At 45.6% G+C, this 20938-nt stretch overlaps 2 protein-coding genes across 6 annotated transcripts in view; one reads left to right on the top strand and one right to left on the bottom strand.

The window, feature by feature from the left end:
- Positions 1 to 1772: 1772 nt before the first annotated feature.
- ccp110 (centriolar coiled-coil protein 110) lies at positions 1773 to 9112 on the bottom strand. Its single transcript, XM_008286590.1, has 13 exons — positions 8813 to 9112; positions 7947 to 8075; positions 6425 to 7577; positions 6166 to 6287; positions 5579 to 5735; positions 4416 to 4525; positions 4146 to 4262; positions 3964 to 4065; positions 3778 to 3894; positions 3532 to 3605; positions 3379 to 3444; positions 2940 to 2999; positions 1773 to 2686 (listed from the first exon to the last, which is right to left on the bottom strand). The coding sequence occupies exons 1-13, from the start codon at positions 8978 to 8980 to the stop codon at positions 2611 to 2613; spliced, it is 2451 nt and encodes an 816-aa protein (XP_008284812.1). The 5' UTR covers positions 8981 to 9112; the 3' UTR covers positions 1773 to 2610.
- A 3759-nt stretch (positions 9113 to 12871) lies between these two features.
- sun1b (Sad1 and UNC84 domain containing 1b) overlaps positions 12872 to 20938 on the top strand; it is a 30582-nt gene continuing 22515 nt past the window's right edge. The window contains exons 1-2 of one of the 5 annotated variants that reach the window (XM_008286585.1): positions 17162 to 17457; positions 19575 to 19672. In XM_008286585.1, coding sequence (XP_008284807.1) covers positions 19590 to 19672 — 83 coding nt within the window. In that variant the 5' untranslated portion in view covers positions 17162 to 17457; positions 19575 to 19589. Of the gene's footprint in view, positions 12958 to 17161; positions 17458 to 17907; positions 19191 to 19574; positions 19673 to 20938 lie in introns of those variants that run through there. The other 4 variants (XM_008286586.1, XM_008286584.1, XM_008286583.1 and 1 more) reach the window with 4 other exon arrangements.

Genomic DNA, 20938 nt, shown 5'->3' with positions numbered 1-20938 from the left:
CGAGGCAACAGTGCTGCTGTTGTAATGTGTGTGTTTTAATGCAATATGTTTGTGCATTGTTTGGTTTGTGTAGCGGTACAGGTTGTGTGAGCTGACAGGACATTTTTTATGTTTTTTTAAATTGGCTGTCAAGGTCTGTAATAAACGAAGATCGCCTCCAAAAGAAAGGTTCGACTCTGAGTACACAACGCAGAGAACTGAATCCACCGGTTACATACATACTGATCTATTTATTTTATTTACAATGCTCAACAGATTTATTAGAGCACCACCTAGTGTCAGGTTTATGCCACAGCTGCCCTAAATCAACAGCATTGGTAATTACCAAAATCATTTCCTGTTTCTGTAACAGTTAATGCACCACTATGTACAAGCTCTTTGACCCAAATGATATTTTTAATGTTAAAATATAATTATTTTGTGATTAAAATGTCAAATTCTACTCATTTATTTTCATTCCTGAACAGAAACATTAGTTTTCGTGGTTGAATGTGATGCTTGATTCATTTCTGACTTCTCACAGAAGCCCCGTGGCTCAGACCGGGGTAGAAAAGGGTGAAATCAGTGTGAAATTCCTCATTCCTGTTGAAAACGGTAAAACGTGGAGAGCTGAGTGGCATTAAAGCACTTCATGATGCTGGGTGGTGACATACAGGAAACTTAAACTGTAGCTTCACTCTCGACAGTTTTTCTTGGCACTTGAAGGAATTCTGTGAATGTGAAACTTTTATTACTTTTATTCTACTAGTTGTAAGTATTGTTGGTATCGTGGTTTTTTGTTTTTCATGTTTGGTTGCGTTTTCTTTGAATGACTGTGAGTCACGTCATGAACCACTAGACTGTGTGTTTTTTTTCTTGCCACTATTTTCACTGAAACATTCTGCATGTGACAAAATAAAAACTCTTGAATCTGGAGGCAACCAGTAGTTTGTTCAAACATCCATCCATCATCTCTACACCTTAATCCTCACCAGGGTCATGGGGGGCTGGAGTCTATCCCAGCTGACTCAGGGTGAAGGCAGGTTCACCTGGACAGGTAACCAGTCTATCACAGGGCTACACTTAGAGACAGACAACCAAGCACACTCACATTCACAACTCAACATTCAGAGGATGTTTACCTGGTGACAAAAACACACGGTGTATATATAGAGGGAATGATTTTGTAGAGAAGTCTGAACAGCTGCAGGGACTCTGGAGGACAACGTGTCTGGGATGCATGGTATGAAGCTGCGTGGCTTCATGTGCTGCAGAGGGTTTGATGGACTGATTGGTCTGATTGAGAATGTGAGAAAACCCAAACAAAATAATCTGTCAGATCGTGCAGAACAGTGAGCGGGAAGTAAACCAGTTCAGCCACAGAAACACAGCAGCAGACACACAGACAAGAACCCGACTCTGCAAAAAACAAACCAGCGGGCAGTGTGCGAGCATTTTGTTTTGCCTCGCAGTTCAGTTCGACGTGATGTGGGCAAAGTGAGGATTGGATGATTGGATGAATGCCAGTTCATTGTAATGAACACTGGAAATAAAGAGTCACTGGAGTGGTTTAAAGCTTTAAGCTGCTTCTTCACATCATTCATGGTCCAGTTCCTCAGCAAAAACACAAATAGTCTGTAGAAAACTAATGACAATGATCCTAAACACAAGCCCTGTGGATTAATTGCTCAAAACTAAAACACATTGAGTCCACATCAGGAAATCATCGAGTTGAGCTGGTTTCACTGTTAACTTTTTTTTTCATTTTTATCATGAATTAAGGTAGAGACAACTCAGATCACTTCAGAATTTATTCTGGTTGTAAAAAAAAGTGACATTTTGGCATTTTAAATTAAAAAAAACAACATTTTTAAAAGAGAACAGAGCAATGTCAGTGAAAAACACCAAAGCACTGAGAGCCCACGTGGCCTGCAGATTCATCAGCACGTGGTTGGACGACACGCCGACACAAAGGTGGTTTTGTTCAGACTGACCTTCACTCTTGCTCTGAATAACATAGTTTTACACCATAACAGCTCGCCAGTGACCCAACAAACACATTTAGATTTTTTGTTTGTTTTTTCCATTTGGCTTCGATTTCAGCCAAACATTGAAATACATTAAAAGTACTGTAAACTGAGCACCATCAAATAAACAAAGCACAAACAGGTACTCAAAGCCCTTGAACAAAAAAACCCCAAAAAAACTTAAATTAGTGAATTATACACATTTAAATACGGCATCTTCAACTACATGAGAGTCGGCGTGAAACTGGTGTTTGTAAATCCGCTCACAGCTAGAAGCACTTCATGTTTAAGAACACAACTGGTAAATGTGTACATGCTAAAATGTTATAAATAGCAAAGGCATAGTTATTAGGCACAGATATATTTTGATCTGATCTCTATTTGACGTTTTTTCTGATTTGCACTTTTTTTCGACACAAAAACTTATTTCAGCAGCAGTCAAAACAGCAGGACTGTGACGGTGTGAGTCAGTGTGGTGGTGAATGCAGTCACGTGAAGGTAAAGACAATCGTATTATTATTAGCAGCGCTGACTCGAGCTTCAGTGGTGCAAAGTTTGTATTAAAACACTACAAATTCAAGTTGACAGGTCAGTGGCTATGGTGCTAGCCCAGCGAGTGCTGCTTCTTCAGGCTGTCCGAGCGCCTCACTCTCTCCTCGGGGGTCTTTCTGTACCAGCTCCTGGAAGGAAAAAGTCGCTTTAAAGACGGCAGTGAAACCTGAAGGGCGGAGCAGGAGCTGACTGAAATGATGCCGGAGCCACAGTTCATGTGACCGATGCAAAAGTTAGCAGCAAATTGGACAAACTGATCAACATCTACGGGGGTGGAATAAGGAATATTTCTCCAAATTAATTAAATACGGAAGTTTATGTGTGTTTAACAACAGAGAGATAACTTGCAAATGTGTCCAACTAGCAGAAGCATGAGCTCACCCCTGGCGGTTCAGCTGGCCGGAGGCAGGAGAGTTTTGACCCTGACTCGGCTTCAACACTCTGGGAAAGGAAAAGAATATGTGCAATGAACTTACAACAAACAGCATCAACACAGGGAGGCACAGAGCGAAAAATAAGTTCAGGGTTCTCACCAGCGTTATAACGTCTCGTTACGCTGCTGCCTGAAAACATTACGCTGCAAACTGGGCGGTTGTTTTGGAGGGTATGTAGCAGGGAAATGATCATTTCCCTACGTTTCCCTGTGCCTTGGCCCGCTACGCTGTCTTCAAGCTGCGTGTTTGGAAAATTGGACATTTTCCAGTAAAACTTGAAATTTTTCCGAAGAGACTCGTTTCTCTGCCGTCGTCTTCGCTGCTAACATCTTCGCTAACGAAGAAAATTTCTGGTGAGAACCCTGAAGTTCACAAACACAACAAACCTGTTGGTCGTGGGGCTCTTTGGCTTCTGCTGCATCTTCCTAACTTGTGCTGGAGACTCACCAACCCTGATTCACCAAACACATGATCACTGCATCTCAGCACTGAAAACATGAATACACAATATAAAGCTGTGTCCTCCTTCTCCATCCTACCTCTTCTTCCGGTCCAGAGATCTCTGTGTGGCAGCAGAAAGAGCAACTCTCTCTTTGGGGCACTTGGCTTTCTCCTGAAGATGTAGATTCATCAAGAAAATATCACCCTCCAAGCCTCCAACACATGAACTTACTGAGTACAATATCAAGCCAAGACTCAGAGACAGAAAGGTGAGAGGATGCCTGAGTTGTCACCTTCCTCTAATGAATTATGTGATGGACTGCTGCCTTGTGTTTTCAGGTTACCATGTCTCGTAGCTTCCTCTCTGCGCGCAGCTCCCTGTCCTGCTGCAGCAATCCTAAACGATCCCCCGGCGGCATTTCAAAGAAGATGTCGTGGACGTCGTACAGGGCTGCACGAAGCTGTGGGACAGAAGACACCAGCGTGAACACAGAGAAAGAAGCACCCACAAACAGTGACGGCAGCCATACCTGGGCTCTGACTCGCTCCTGCAGGGACAGATCTTGAGCCGAGTAGCTGCCTCTCTTCTGTGGACCCTCCGTCTGAAATGAACGGATGAACTCTTGTGTGTCCTGAGGACACATGTACAGCACGCTGTTAATACACCGAATAGCCACCATCAGCGGTGCACCTTCGCTGTGTGTGATCTCACCACGACGGTTTGACGCAGGTGCTTGACCTTCTCGGTTTTGAGCAGCCGACGTATCAGGAAGCCTCGAACGATGGCGCCGACGCGACAGAACGCTCTCTGCTGCTCCGCCGTCAGAACCTGAAAGTCACAACGAGGACGCGTGAAGGATGTGAACAGCCACACGAAGAGGCAACAGGTGAGACACAGACATTAGGGGGCATTTCCACGAGCCGAGGGTTCACTTTAGATGTGACCTCATGCAGCCACTGAGCTCGACCAGGGTCGACCCACCAGACTCAGCCTCGCCCGAGGTTTGCTCGCCGCCCACGTGGAGCCCCACAGATAAACCGGCTGCTGCACGGAAGGAGAGGACACACTGGAGGGGGCAGGACTGGAGAAACCTGGAGAAAGAAAGGCCAGAAGCTTTACACCAAGAACATTATTCGCTCTACAGCCTGCAGTCGTCCTCAAATGCACTCATCCCCGTTGCTTTTGAATTGTGGTTGAAAAGAATAATTTTAAAAAACAAACAAAACTGTCCTGGACCAATGAGAGGCCTTTGCTGATGAGCAGTGGTCCAGAACACCTGTCAACAGGTGCAGAAGTCTGACTGAGAGTTACAGGAAACACCTGATGGCAGTGATTGGCTCAGAGGGTTGATCAACTAGATATTAGTTTACGGGTCCCATCATGCTTGTCTGCTTGTTTTCTGTTTGTCTTGTTTTTTAGATATATTTCTGTTGAACCACAACTCAAAAGCAACGTCATGATTTTCATTAAGTTTTTATTTATTATTACTTTTGTCAATTTCAACTTATTTCAGTGACTGAAGCTGTTGTGGGTATGAACACATCTGAGGGCGACTGTCTGCAGCAGTTACTCCTGTTTTACTGGGAAATTCCAATTTCAGTCTCTGAGTTATTTAGCAAATGCTATTACAGTATTCGGGCATGAGCCAATATATTTTTCTGTGTATTATCCTGTCTACAACACCTCTGTACGCAGTATTACAAGAAGTCATGTAAAACAGATTGCACCGTCTGCTCTCACTGTCCGTCCAGTCAGTTTTGCTTCTATCGATCACATGGAGCATCTAGAGAAAGAGTTTACACGGAAACTGTGACGCCTTCAAAATAACACTTCAGACGTTAAAATGAAGAGTTACCCAAAGAGGGACGGAAAAAGAGAAAAGTCTGTGGCACAAGTACTCATCTACAGTTTCCATCTACTTGTAAAGTCCACGTTTTTATGGCAGAGTTGAGGTTCAGTGACTCCTGAAACTCTTCATTTTCTTTGGTGGAATCATTGAAACACATGAATCTAAAAACAATTGTGCTTTTTGGGTCTTTCGTAGATTTATTATACGTCTTCTGGAAACAAGACGACTCCTCAGAAACATTCATGCAGCAATGCTAACATCTGGCTGAACGGCCCAGTGAAGAGTGAAGCGGTACCTATACTGTGTCCAGGCGATCGCTCACATGGCGTGTGGGTCGGGCTCAGTCCCGGGCAGGACGGGCTCATTACTGGACCGTTTTCACTCACAGACCTACGATTCCAGCCACAGCCGCCGTCCCCAGCGAGAGGCAGCACACAGCCCTGCTCCAGCTCCTACACAACACGGACATGTCAGCGGTCATGTTTCATTTAAATCAGCCACACGTGCAAATGTACTAAATAAAAAACGCCCAAAATGATCTATTTTTAGCAAGAAAGGGAAGAAAAAAAACCAGAATAAACGTCTGGGTTTAGTTGCTTTTGATATCTACTGCTATTTAAAATGTCTGTGAAGATTCCCAGTCATCCAGGTCGTGGTTCTTCTCGTAGTTTAATCGTAGCAACTGGACTTGCTTGAGTTTCTTGAGGACGTTTCACCTCTAATCCAAGAGGATATCAGGATCTAGATCTCCCAACTAGTCAGTCAGACCTGATGAAGCCTCTTGGATGAGAGGTGGAACGTCTTCAAGGAACTCGAGCAGGTCCAGTTGCTACGATTAAACTACAAGAATCCTATTTAGAATGAGCACTGTGTGATGCTGACCAGACGGAGGCGCTGCTGCTCTTTCTCCTGCTCAGCGAGGAGCAGCGACATCTGCAAGGCGTGCTCCTCCTCCAGACGCCTTTGCATGTCCTCCAGAGCCTGGGCTCGCCACTGGCTCTCCTCTGTTGACGTGCACAAGCAAATAAAGCATTCATCTCTATTCATGCAACGAGAACGTCAAACAGTGACCTCAGGGAGAGTGTGAAAATGTGTTTTTAAAAAAAGCCTCAGAATGCTGACCCCTTTAAAACAGCCTCACCTGTCTTCCCAGCCTGAGACTCGGCGCTGGCTCTGAGGACAGTCGGTGTTTTCCTGCCGTTGTTGGGCCCCTGAGAATCAACAGGCTCCACCCTGAGCGTGACCTGAGCCAAGTCAGGAGGCAGACGGGGCCTCGCCAGAGCTGGAGACGGGTTCTCCACCTCGTACGTCTGGTTTAAGGGGGCTGCTGAGGTGCGTCGACTCGGAGCCAACCACGTCACTCCGGCCATAAAGCGAGGGACTCTTTCCTGGCTGCGGTCTATAGGCTCCACTCCAGCATGGTGGGAGTGCAGCTGGCTGTCCAGGGTGTGGCAGCGCCGGCGAAACCCTGCAGCCAGGTGGTCGTGGTGTCCCATGGAGCCGGGCACTGAGGGGCTAACCGGGCTGCAGCTCTCCTGCACTGGACTGGTACCGCAGTGACTGGATCGACGGCTGCCACCGCTGCCGACAGCATCCCTCCCCGCTGAAGCCCAGTGGCCAGCGGACGCTTCTCCCCAGTCTGCCATGCCGGCACCTTCCCCGGACCTTCCTGGGCTTCGAGGGATCAGGTCTGCCGGGCCAATGGGGAACGAGATGTGTATGTTCCCTGTAGAAACGGGCCGAGGTCTGCGTCTCTGCGGACGGGGACTAATGCTGGACTCCGGACTCGGGAGACGAGCAAACTGCTCCGGTAGACCGGGCGAGAGGCAGACGGACTTCTGAGGACTGGGGTCATACAGAGCCGGATGCTGGACCTGAGGTGGGCCGACGGGGCTGTGGTGCAGACTGAATCCAAACTCGACGCCGGCATCCAGCACAGGGCTGCAGCTCCTCTTCTCCTCAGCGGAGATGGTCTGGGCGACCACTTTGGATCCCTGCTGCTCTCTCTTCACGTACTCCCTCGACCTCTTGAGAAGGCTGTCCAAGCTAATGTCCTCTTCCTCCTCTTCCTCCTCCTCCTCACTCCTCTCCTGGTTCTCCACCTTCACTTCCTCCACTCCTTTGAACCCATTGAGGACGGGGGTCTCAGGGCTCGGAGTGACAGGCCTGTCGCTTGTCTGGAGCCCAAATCCGGAGTCTCTGGGAAGCCCGGGTGAGTCGGTGACCAGAGTGTAGCCGCTGGCAGGTTTAGAAACTGGCAGCTTGTCGACCTCGTCACTCAGCACCTCATGCACCTGTGCAAGAAGATAAGTAATGATGACATGTGTACTAGCAGGTAAGAGTGAGCAACGCTGCTGTGGAGTTGACAAAACAGGGCCACCATCAGGTATAAATAGCTCAGCCGACTGGAAGAAGTGTTTAGTCACACGGCCGGTACTCAAGTCTGCAAATGTCACTAGAGATTGGAACAGACTGTAATTCAGTCTTTGTGCTACGACGTGGGACTGACACACAGACCCACTTCACAGACGGAGCTGAAAAATGTTGCATTCAGCATTTTTCCAAAGAGACACACGAAAACATGAGTTTAGTCAACAAGTCTCAGGCCGACACGATCACAAAACTCTCCCGGCCAGGCCTCCTACCGGCACCGTGCTACTGACCCGAGCGTGATCCAGGACGGCCTGCACCCGGCCCAGGAGCTTGTTTCTCTGCTGGTTCTGTCGCTCGGCCTCCAGCTGGACCGCCCTCCGTCTGAGGAGACACATCTCAGCGCGCTGCTCTGCACTCAGCTGGAAGAGGAAACAAACACTGATTCACACGTCTCCAGGAGAGAGCGAGTCACTTCAGCGGCTCAGGAAATGTCAGGCGGATTAAAAAAGGTGTGTTAGGGACTGACAAACTGCTGTGCTTTGACCTTCTTTCGCTATATCTTCCCATCTTGAAGACACTTTGCCACCTGACCAGTAATGAAGAGTTGGTCAGTGGTCACAAGCAGACGTTTTTTTCTGATTAAACTCAAACAGCCTTTGAGTTCCTCCTCATCAGTCTACTGCTGACCTTTTCTCACGGCAGACATTTTGACTTTGGGCTCCATTAAGTGTCCCAGTGGGGAAGACTGCTCAGTAAAGGATGTGTGGAGCTGGTTCATCCCAAAGCCTTGTGTTTTCTGTATGTCTCACACAGCTCTCATACTGTTTGTTCTACGATGATACTGCATCCTTTCCTAGGTTTTGTTTTGTGTGCTTTGCCCGGTGAAGGTCTAGCAGTGAAAAGTCACAAATTTTCTGCAAGTCAGAAGCGTGTGTGAGTCTTTTTGAAACTTTAGGAAGTGCTCGTCCCTCTCCTGCACCCTGCCTCATGAAATAAATGTGCAATAAGGTCCTTTTTCATTGTTTCTGTAACTAACAGGAAACACTTCTATGCAGGCCACAGATACGAACACAACAGAATGTTTTGGGGTAAAGCATTTTGTGCCAATAAAACACTTGCTCTGGATTGTTATCTGGTTGTTTGTTTCTGTCCTTACCAGGGGCGACAGCACCGCTCTTCCGTGGAAGTGGATGACCGAGCGAGCCTTCGGGGAACACGCCGGGTCACATGCCCACTTCTTCCTGAATGTTCCTTCTTCCTGCAGCAAAGCCAGCGTCCGCAGGCAGAACTCCTCGTAGCTTTCCATCTCTGGACACCCGCACATCCACACCCCGAAGAGGAGACCATGTAGCCCCGTCGCCCAGCTGTCAAATGAGGCGGAGGGCGTGGAACGAGAGGATCCACAAGTCAGCGTGAGATCAGGCGGCACCGGGTTGGAAACCCTGCACCACAACAAAGGAGGGTCTGTCTGCTCTTAGTGTTGTGTTCTTTTTAAAGCACACTCATCACATTCCTGCCATTCCTGTGCAGCAGACTCTCTTCCGTGTCTCGTGGAGGTGAATCGTGTGTCCAATCAATACAGCTGCTATTTCTGAAAATGTCTGTCAGCAGATGATGGCACAGAGCCTCCACGGACAGGTAATGGCAGACAGGGCCAGAGCACACAGCTGAGAATGGGGGAAACAAGGCTATGAGCAGCATCAGTTCGAGTTTACATGATGAGATGAGTGTTTGATCCAACCAGGGCTGCTGATGCCACCAACCTGCTCCTCTGACTACAGCACTGAAGCATGCACAGTGGCAGCACCAAGGCTTCCCTTTCCATGCAGCGATTACAGATTATTCGGCAGCTTTTGAGGTTATAATCGAAGCGAAATTCTCCTCTGTCTCTTTTTTTTTTTGTATTTAGTGAAAGCCACAGAGACGCTGCGCTCCAGATGTGCGCTGACAGACGGACGGTTCTTACCTTCAGCGGAGGAATCAGAGGTCACATCTGCCTCCAAACGCAAACCTGGAGCTCACGGTCCTCCTCCTCTCAATCTCGGTGTGGCCATCATCATCATCATCATCATCACTTCCAGCTCTTCCGGGCTCCAACAGCGCCTCCTAGCAACAGCAGGCGGGCCGCGTTCCAATCCGCTCCACTCATTCCTTTTCACTCCGCGTGACGCTTCCTTTCCCAGAATTGAAGGATCTGTCATGAAGATGAATGATGAAGCCGGGAGACAAATGGAGCCTGGTCTTTGTGGATATAATCACATTATATGTGTAGGCAGATTAGAAGACTTTTGCATTTAAAAGCAAACACACAGTAAAGAAGTTGTTTATAACTGAAGTGTTCACATCATGTATAGGCTCGTGTTTTATACGACTACAGCCTCCTTCTTTGTCTGTCCTATGTGCTCTCAGGGGGACTTATAGGAACTAAAATGTTCATTCTATCAGCTACAAGCTCTGCTGCTCATGGGAGCCAACTACAAGCCACTGAGGTAAAGTTTCAGTGAACCTGTTGATCATTACAGAACAAAATCAAAGTTTTCATTTCAACCAGTGTCCTGCTTTAAAATGTCACTTCTGTTGTATTATAGTCATTAGAATGAGCCCAAAGAATTCAGCACCGTGTGGCACAGCTTGACCCTCAAATGATGGCCCTAAATGTATATTTTGAACTAGTTCCTTCTGTAAGATGGGACCAACAAGTAAAGCAACCAAACACCTTGAAGCCCTAACACCAGCTAACATCAGGCTTTAGCAGCGTGTATTTTATATTTCAGCACTTCCAAATACCGTCATAAGACCGTGTTAGTGATGGCCACTAAAGCTCAGTGGCAGTATTTTATTTGCTTATTTATTTTCATGTCATAGAGAGAAAAAATAAACTTTTCTGCATATTCTAGCTTAAGGAGAACAGTGTTCTTAATTTCTGGCTTTTTAAAAATTCTTGTTTTAATTATCATTGAAATCACAGGAAAAAAAAATTGTGGAAAAGAACAAACAAAAACGAGAATATTTCAAGCTGCTGGACAACTGTTATGATTGTGTTTTTACGTGATGCTAAACTGTACATGTTTCAGTGTTCAGCTACGATGAAGGACAAACCATGAGTCGATAATCAGACACGCAGCAGCGCTTTGACAGATTTAATACATTTCTGAAACCAAACCACAAATGCATAATTGTTTTTAGTGACAAGTGTAAATAAACGTTTGTTCACAACTGTAGATAACACGACTTTAGATGATTAATATTCACTCATATTCATAGACAGTTGTATTATTTTAAAAGTTGAAGCCAAAGTAAAGAACCTGGAGTACAACTTTTTTTTTTTTTTTATCTTTAGTGATTTCTTTATCATAACAACATTAAAAACCACAGCTCATCTCCTTCACTGATCCTCTTTTTGTTTTCCCAAAGTAAAGCATCAGTGTCAGTCTCCGCAAATGTGCCTTTGGAAAATGAGAAGAATAATTTAGTCTGAATAATACAATAATACAACACACCAAAGACTTAATGGACTGCTCATAACACGGGATGAGATCCAGATTATTTGGCTCTTTATTCCCCCAAAACCAACATTTTAATAATCTGGATGGGGATTCAAGAATATGTTATTAATTAGACTGAATAAAATAAGTTAATCTAATTGCATTTTATCCCCAGAGATGTGCTCATGGCTGTAGGACTGAAGGTTCTCACACAAGGTTCTCAATCACAGTCTGTCTGTGCTCAGCTGGTTCCCCCGATGAGGCTTTTCTCGGTCTCAGGAAGGAAACGTGCTGTTAAAGAAAATACAAACTCCCATAAAGAACACGCACAGTTATCCAGCAAACCTTGAGCTGCTGCTGTCTGCTAAAAATTCAACAGGGTGGAGTTACTGTCATCCTGACTGAGGACTCAAAGCTGATAGGAGTCTTTGGTTTTGTGTTTTTATGCTGCACAGGGGAATAAACATTTAGACATCAGAAAAATAAAGGTGTTGATGGTCTGTGACTGCAGAGCAACATGTGAACCAACAGCTTTCTGCTCACTAAAGACTGAAGTTAGCAAAAGGATCACATCAGCACCATTCCACAAATGACAGGGGTCCAGTTTTTCAGGTTTTCTCCGACGGTCTAAAAGAGACAGAGTTGGCCTTTGAACGGGGGTTTAAACAGGATTCCACACAAACTTAATGAAAAGCATAAAACTATGAATAGATTATGATTTGCACTACTTTTTTCTAGACAGCCAGAGGGGAAATCAGGGCATAAGAGAGATAAAATGCTTCATGTTTTTTTATTAATCTCTCCAAATAACTTGACACTTCAGTGAATTAGTGAACAACAGGTAACGCAGAGAACAACATAAAACACGTTTTAGCACATATAGATCGTCTAAGTAAAATAAGCATATCCAAAAAAAAGTGGAAAACTCAAATTCAGCAGCAGAAAATTATGATAGAAACAGTGTGAATGTTTTTATTCTGCTGTGTGTCTTCCTTTAAACACATTAAAAAATATGTCCAAGTTAAAAACCAGCCCCTTGTTATGGTATCATTTGAAAAGAGGCTGTCAATAATTAGAACCGTTCAACAAGTCCAATGTGCAGAACAGAGTCTGTGAATGTTTCCTTAAACACACATGAAGACGTTTGTGTTTCCACACAGGAGACACAAAAGGACAATGACACATTACGTTCTTCTTTCAGTGCTTATCTTTAATTACTAACTTAATTATTAGATGAGTTTTTTTGTGACGTTTACTGCTGCACAAGTGTGATTTTGTGTAAAACTAACAGTGCACGTCTGACTGATTATCTTGAAAAGCACATGAAAGAAATTTCTTGAAATTTAAAAAGGAAAAAGGGGGAAATGTAATCCTGTTTTTATCATTCTGATTATTATTCTTGGGTGTTATATGAATGCAAACAATAGACACTCAGGACATCCGTTGTTTGTTTTTCTTTGTTTTTTTCTTTGACTTAACTCAGCCGGTGTCATTCCTACTATTTAATTCCCTTTCTCTCTAAAAGGCGTCTCATGGACCAGGTCAGGAAACAGTTAAATCCGTCTCTTCTTGTTTTCAAACGAACCCCGTGATTTCTGCCAGCGGCCGCTGAGTGACGCTGTTTTATAGCCACGGATCCCATATATGGTCATTTTTACCATATAAGGACTGACGCATGTGGCGCAACGGAAAATATGACCGCGTGCGGGAACGGCGAACGTTAGACCGAGGTCCGGTTTTAACGGGACTCAATGAAGCTTCGGGCGGCTGGACGTTCAAACTGCGGACGGGTTTCCTCTCGGTGACCGGCGAACGTGTGAGTAGACCGACTTCCGTGTGGCTGACGGCGGAGGCGGCTGCAGCTCGAGCGGCGCTGCGCGGAGCTGCGGTTCCTGTTTGCACTTTTTATTCTAAGTCACATTTTGAAGCCTTCAGAGGGGCTGAAGCTCGTCTCCTTGTGTGAATGCTGCAGTGAAAGCTGCTGTTAAATCTCTGAAGACTTCACTTCACAGTCGGTCTGAGGGATTTCTGCTCTGAAACTTCATCCTCAACTTGCAGAGTGGTGGGATGTAACGAAGTATATTTACTCGAGTACTCCAGTTCAAATTGGAGATACTTTTACTCTGCGTGAGCTTTTATTTCATTTTATTCCTTTAATTTGTGTGCAGCTTCATCCTTCCGCTCCAGAGTTTGTCCTTTGTTTTATCACTACGTGTGTTGACATGTCAGGCCTCCTGCACAGTGAAAACCTTCACATGTCCTCAATCAGACTTTTCTCTGATGACTGTTCCTTCATCGAACATGTCTCTACTTTTAAAGATGCACAGACCGAAACATTTAAATCGTGCTCACAAAGCAGAGGTGCTTTTCAGAGATGTGTACGTCAGCAGGGCTGCAAACACAGAATATTATCAGCAAAAGTACTTGTCATGTATCACAGGTACTTAAAATGTGTTTTATTACCATATATGCTGCTGTGTTAAGGTGTATGCTGCTCCTTACTGCAGCATGTATGATGATCAAACACATTTGAAGTACTTGTGCTGATCATATCTACACACATCTACTAAAGCCAGACACTGAACGCAGGGTTTTTATGTGCAGTGCAGTGTTTTCACAGTGTGCTTTATTGAAGTAAAGCATCTGGATTCTGGTATTTACCGCCTTCACTCGATGTTTCCTCGTTCCTGTGGCCGCTCTGGACTGGCTTCAGGAAGAGAGGACAGATCTCAGCAGAGTGCTAATAAGTGAATAGTCCTGTTGTTCGCTCAGGCCTTTGCCCGCCTTTTGTCATTGAGTCCAAAGGTTGCAGTGAGACTGGATCCAGAATCCAATCTCTCAATAAAGTTTGCAGACTTCTGTCCAGCAGGTGGCGCCTCCCTCCTGACCTGAGCTTCCCTCTTCCAGTTCGGATTTAGGTGTCAGTAAAGTCTTCAATCCCTGCTGAGGTCAGAGGTCAAGCTTCAGGGCCTTGATGTTTACGCCGAACACAGTGATACAGCAACGACAGGAAGTGGGCAAAGAGCTGAAGAGTTCATTTGCAAAACCAGACAGCCCCATCTTTGTAGATTTTTGTTGTTTTTTGTTTGTTTGCTTGAGATAAGATAAAAGTAGAAGTGACATGACAAAAGCGGAGATAACTTAAGTTTGATTGATGTTGTCTCAGGTAGACGATGGAAAAGTGGGGTTTCTGAAGGGTTCTGAAGACGGAGTCATTCTGGTAGTTTAATGATAGCAGCTGGACCTGCTCGAGTTCCTTGAAGACGTTCCACCTTCATCCAAGAGGCTTCATCAGCTCTGACTGACGAGTCGGGAGTTCCAGACACTTATATCCTGAAGGAGACGTTAACACCTGAGTTTAGGTTTCAACTGGGGGTTTGTTGCTCCTCCCCCTCGTTATGTGAGTCGTTAGTGCTCCCCCTGCCACAGTGGGGTTCGTTAGGGTCTGCTGTGGCTAGGTGTGGATGTGGGTTCATCTTCCTGGGAGAGATCTTAGGACTGAACAGGTGAGAGGTGAAGCCCCAGACCTCCACCTCTGCTGAGGGATGGTCTTTCCAGTTAGACGGCTTCCCTCTCTGGAGTTATCTGTTTTTGCAAATGAACTCTTCGATTATTCATCCAGTGTGAGAACGCTGGTCTGCATTTGAAATTATTAACGACTACCAGCAGAACTTAGGATGCAAAACTGAAAACCTGTTTTATCTACACTATGGAGCCTCCAGTGTTCTGGAAGGTTCTTCACGGTCGATTTTCTACGTTGTGCACATAGATAATAGGTTTTACATGCAAAGAATTATCATCTGTAACGAGAAAAATAAAAATAAAACCTTCCTGTTGCAGGATAATTCATTCCTTATTAACTCTCTGTCACCAACCTGAGCCGACATAATCAGATTAAAATCACCTGCTTAGTTCCTTTGTTTAGAACAACACGTCATATTTAGTTTTTGCCTGAAATCAAAGGAACTACTTACTGCAGCAGGTAGATAAACGTAGTGGAAATGAGGAGCAGAAGTGTAAAGCGCATCTTCTCTGATTCTCCTTCGTTTATTTTTTGCACTGCTGTCTCTCCGTTGTGTGATTTAAGTGCTGCTGCTTTGGTGCGCTGCAGGTTTGAGCCTCCCCAGTGACAACTATCTTCATTTGTAGACATCCAGCTGCTCTTCATTTGGGTCACTTTGCTTGTCTGGACTGTTTCTGTTTGTTTCAGGCCAAATGAACTAGTAATGAGGTTCTTAGCAGCGTGATTACACTTGATCCAGATTTGATTGTAAAGGAGATTGTTTGGTTTGGCGGTATGACCAGCCGAGTGCTGATAAAGCTGTTTGCAGTTTAAGATGTATTTAACTGATAGAGTGCTTCATGTCTGGCAATATTTCTTTTTTTTTTGTGGCCCAAAAGTGAAGCGTTATGTAAAGAGAAAACCAGCTGTGGCTGCAGCATCGTTGCTTTGTCAGCGGTAATAAAAAAAAAAAAAGAAACACACTTGACTTTAGTTTTTTTTGTGTTCTCCGCCCGACAAACTAGTGTTTCATGAAGCACTTGAGTCGCATACATTTACATCTATGGCTTGAATTCATGAGTTTGTTGGAGTAAAAGCTGCTCTCTGTTCGCTTCCTCTCCGGACGTTTTCCTTTTCTTGTCGACTCTTTTAGCAGCAGCCTGCAGGGCCCGGTTTGGTTTTTCAGTTTTTGTTTTGTGCACAATATGAATATAAAATCAGTCAAAACAGGGAACTGTTCTCAGTCTGTAGCACAACAACGGTTTGTACTTTTGCACTTTGTCTCAGACCCTCAACAAACATTTTGATAGAAGACACCACATCTCAGACATCTCCACTTTTCTCGCTGGTCATTTGTGATCCTCGTCACATTATTCTGCTTTGTCTGACTGAGCTAGCTAAACCCTAGTTCAGTTGAAAATGGAGGGTCTGAGTTCTTTTACTTGTCTTCAAAGAGCTCCACAAAGGCCTGTGTTACATGTTCACATAAAGAGGCAGTTACTTTGTGCTGCACCGTGTTGTTTGAGCGGAGAACACCACGGGCTGCCAGATCGTCCTTTAAAAACTGTTTGCAGCGACAGAACTGCAATGATGCTGCGACTGGCAACGACAGCGTTTAGTGCAGTCCAGGGATTCGTTGCAGCAAGTGTGTCTAAGGATGCATGAGCTGGACGAGGCGATTGATGTAGGGAGGCAGTTCTATGAGATGGTGCCTTCAAATGTTCCTCATACATATGCCGAGTGTTCTTTGGTTGCTCGTAGCTGTCTCAGTATTTCACTGCTTTGTATCTGTTTTATTTTAGAAATGAATCTTACAAGCTGCAGTCTTGTAGGTAGATAGATTGTAGGTGCTTCTTCATCCCTGTGCGGAGATTCAAGGTGTCCAGGAGCTCACACACATAACAAGAAAGATAAGGAAAGGATGTGGAAAAGGACGAGCAATTAACGTGCATACTGTGCAAGAAATGGAAATCAAAAAAATGCTGGTATTTATTTAAAAAACATGCAAAAATTGTTGGTATTTACAATAAAGTAGATTATTAAAAGTAAAAAAATAGAACTAATAATAATAATAAGCCTGTAGGAGCTGGATTATTGGTTTATTGCACAACTGAGTTGAGTTTCACCTGATTTAGCGTTTTGCTGTTTTCTGTAGTTTTGCAGGTGTGTCTGGATGTTTGCACACATTTAGTTGCTGCCTGTCTTGCTTTAGGTTTACAGAGAACCTGGATTTGATCTGTTAGTGGTGATGGAGTCCAGGACTACCTCACCAACTCTGATTTTGCTCTTGTTTACATTCCAGCTGAAATCAATCCGTTGCGTTCCTTCCTTGGCGAGCTTTCTAGTGTGTTGTCAAAGAAATAAAGAGCATGAACGGTTGTTTTAGGGCCAGATGTGATGCAGGAACCTTCAGGAACACAACAGTGGGACTCCTGTCATTGCACGGAGCCCCGGCAGTCGTTGCAGCGCCGCTTTCCTCCAATAGATTTGAAGTGTGCGCTCTGGCCGACAATGGAGGCCTGGCGGTGGGAGGATCAGCTCAGCAGCGATCCTTCTGGCTTTGTTACGCCGGGAAGCCATTTTGGAAATCTGCTTGTGGTGCACTAGCATAACAGTCGCTGGCCACTTGCAAACTTTGGCGTCTTTCTACTGGAAAACGACGCGAAGGATCCGTGGGTCCGCAGCGGGAAACACGCTTTTGGGGCTCCGTGCGTCCTGGTGCAGGCTGAAGTTTGCGCATCGTCGGTGATCGTAATGTGGATCCCGCTGCTCTGGATTACAGAATAACAACATCCATGGACTCTAACCACGCGGGCAAGTTGACAAGCTGAACGAAAAACGTCCTAAACGTTCGTGTGTGTGCGGATTCCGGCTGTGAATGTGTGTTTGGTCCGTTCTGTCCTTGCTGGGCTCCTTTACCAACTACTGTTTTGACAGCGGAGCGCAAATCTCAGGCCTTATTCCCTCGGCTCACTTTTACACATCTGCGACATTCTCAGCCTTTAAATATATTATTCTTCATTAGCAGAAGTCATGGGTGCGTGTTTTTACTGAGTAACGTTGAAGCCAACCGCTGCGATCAGGAGCACAAATGGTGCGTCGTTGCAGAGTCGCTGCGTTCAGCCTCTAAATACGTAGCGTCTAAATTTAGCACCGAGCAACGTGGGAATGCAACGGGGCTTATATGTCATCCAGACACTTTCTGCACTTCTAATTAAAGCAAATGTGTGTTTGAGACGGCCTCGGAGCCACACGGTGTTTTGACAGCACTCAGCTGCTCGTCGCAGGTGGTTTGCGTAAAGCAGGCAGCAAAACCAGACGTGAAGCTCCCCGCTGAGGGAGAGGCGTCACTGTGGGCTGCTCACCTGACTGACTGGTCACTCCATCTCCTCCACATGGACGAGCTCGGTCGTCCAGGTCTGGTTCTGAGGCGGTCAGTAGCTGCAGCGTGATCCACTGCACCAGTTGACAACTAATCCGGCTGAATCTAAGAAGTCCACTTGGCTTTGGGGGTATTTGTTTCTGTTTATCCCTCTTTTCGGATTGGAGACTTGGATTTGATTAAGATTACTGGTTGAGATTTTAGTGGTTGATTTTAGTAGAAGCCATCTGTTTTTGGTTTCCCTCCTGTGGCTGTGTGGTCACAGGGACAGAGCTGTGGTTTGCTGTGGCCGGACAGACACCGATCAGGTACGTGAGCAAACACTGGCTGACACACTGCACTCAAACCACAGTCTAATGCAAACCGGCATGAAGGTTTTAACTGTTTGCATTTTGAAGCCGGTGTTGCCCGAAGAGCTGCATCGGTTGATCAACCAGTCAGTTATTGGTCAACTAGTAACAACTCGCCAGTTATTTTGATGGCTGTTTGAGTCACTTCTTTGAGGAAAAAAGTCTAAATAATCAGAGTTTAGCTTCTTAAATTTGAGTATGTTGTGGTTTCTTTAGTGTAGCGGTAAATGGATTATCTTTAGTTCATCTTTGGCGTTGATCAGATTAATCAGCGATGAGATGAATCGTCAGTCACAGCCCTGATTGGATCAAGTGCTTTCCTGTTGTTCCGCTCGTCTCTGTTGATGTAAATGAAGTGTATAGAATCGTAGAAACTACATCTGCAGCTCTATCCTATCAAAACTCTAACCTTTACAAAGGCAGACTGTAGTAGGCGTCGCTAATAAACCGGCAAACGTGAGTGCATTCACAGTGTTTGCACAGCCAGCTCACATGATGCAGGTTTCAGTGTGAGAGCTCAACCCCTGAAGCCAGTTGCTTCCCGCCCGTTGCCTAAACTCTGCCCCACCCCTCAGTGTCTCACTGGGTTTCATAAGAGGCAGCCTGCTCAAGCAGCCAGTGTAGGAGAAGCTGTCCTGGTAGGAGGAACCAGTATCGCTCTCTGTCCCGTCTCCACTGGACGTTTCTGTCGGTTACTGCCTGGTTTCTGACCCGAGGGGAAGAGACCAGTCCTTGATTACAGCGTCCGTCGACAACCAGCCCGAGCCAGCATGCAGGAAGAGGTCGGCCAACTCTCCGCCTCAGGCAGAACCACGGTACCATTGTTGTGTTCCCGAGGAAAAGGAATGTCCAGCAGCTCTCATTAGGGCCGGCCTTTGCTGGGCTTCCTGACACGGTCGTAGAGCCGAGCACTGACCGCTGCTTGTGTTCTCTTGGAGAGCAGCCCAGTGAATAGTGCTAGAGCGGATTTGGGAAGAGGCGGGGGATTTTGCCGGTGCTGTATTATTTTTAATGTGTAGATTCAGCGCTGAACCTGTTCCTGAAACGCATTTAAACTGTGGCAGAACTTGAGCTCATTAGCAGGAGACAGATTGAACAAGGCGGTGCATGCGTGTTTGTGAGTGTGTGTGGAAGTTGGCTTGCTCTTGTCACCCTGTCAGCTTCGGCTAAAAGAGTCCTGTGCATCCTAACTCTTGCAGTCTAAACAAAGAAGAATGACCATGGATTTTTCCCAGCTGCACACATACTCGCCACCACAGTGTGCTCCGGAGAACACCGGCTATACGTACTCTCTCAGGTGAGACCTCAGCGCTGCGCTACGGCGGCTGCAGACACAGCATGCATGTCATTTGTGGATCCAGGCAGCACAGAGACTTAAAGCAGAATGAAGTGAAGTTGTCCTTGAGATCCTGCGATTGCTTTTTTCAATCAGTTTAAGACTTAAGACCAGAGTGATGCCGACTTTAATGCTGGTATTACAACAGTTTTCATTCTGCTCGGGTTATTGTGGCATCGTAATATAATGATAACAGTTTCTACGTTTATTCCTACTCGTGCACCCGTGTTCAGGATGCTTTAATGGTTCAATCCTGTTTGAGATGGAGATGGGCTGCACGTATGAGATGTTTTTAGATGTGCGTACAGAGTCGGTTAACTTTCTACAGGTTTTGTAAATCTCTTCCTCTCTTCTCTAAAAATATGCAGTGGTTGTGGTTTTGATGAGTCAGCCTCACGATTCCACTGAGCTCTATGTTTGTATTCGGAAACTGGGGGGCCGTGCACATGGTGGAAGCAGAGCCTGAACCCAAGAGTTGTTTGTGCTGCGTGGACTTTTACCACGTTGTAGAAACAAGAGGCATCAGGCAACTTCAGCTTTTCTTTTTGGTTTAATGTTGGAAACACATGCCGCTCCTGTAGCAGCAGCCTCTCCCATCATTCATTGTTTCTGGTGTTCCTCGTCATGCTGCAGGCGTGGTTGACATTTCATCAGGAAGGTCTGAGCATGTGGAGGAATGCTGTCTGCGGTGCTGTCACCGTTGGTGTCGGTACTTATCAGAACAGAGAAAGTCTTTTGGGCGTGTAGGTCAGGAAATTTCAGTTTCATCTTCCCCCCCCCCGTGCTCTGCTCGCTTTCTGGCTCGAGGGTAAAGAAGCGTGACTGTTCGGGGTATCATTTAGGGGAGGGTACGAAATGTCTCGTAAAAAAATCGAGTTTGAACACGGAGCTCTCATTAGGTTTACGGCTGTCTCTCGCAGAACGCTGTGAGAGGTGCATTCAACGGGCCAACGGGCCTCTTTCCCACCGAGCCAAACAAATTCAAACTGCAGTCTTATCAGAATAATAAATACTTTATTGATCCTTGAGGGGAAATCGCTTCAAAGTCTTAAATATATAAACAGTACAAAATATATAAACACGAGTCTGAAAATGGAAGCACAAGTAGAAACACAACAAGCATAAATGAGAAATGTGCTTTTCCTCAGAAAACAAAGTGTAAGTATTCGGTGTCATAACTGGCACGCTGTGAGCCGGTTGTATTAGTTCAGCAGCGTTTCTGTCAAC

The sequence above is a fragment of the Stegastes partitus genome, unplaced genomic scaffold (assembly GCF_000690725.1).
Source record: "Stegastes partitus isolate 25-593 unplaced genomic scaffold, Stegastes_partitus-1.0.2 Scaffold459, whole genome shotgun sequence".
Classification (NCBI taxonomy): domain Eukaryota; kingdom Metazoa; phylum Chordata; class Actinopteri; family Pomacentridae; genus Stegastes; species Stegastes partitus.
The sequence above is the reverse complement of the archived record's forward strand: the minus strand, read 5'-3'. Positions and strand labels throughout refer to the sequence as shown.

Coding starts and splice junctions, on each gene's coding strand:
- ccp110 (XM_008286590.1), bottom strand. CDS start 8,980: ATGTGCGGGTGTCCAGAGATGGAAAGCTACGAGGAGTTCTGCCTGCGG. Junction 4,066..4,145: donor ACCTGCGTCAAACCGTCGTG/GTGAGATCACAC, acceptor ATGTGTCCTCAG/GACACACAAGAGTTCATCCG. Junction 3,895..3,963: donor AGGAGCGAGTCAGAGCCCAG/GTATGGCTGCCG, acceptor TCTGTCCCACAG/CTTCGTGCAGCCCTGTACGA.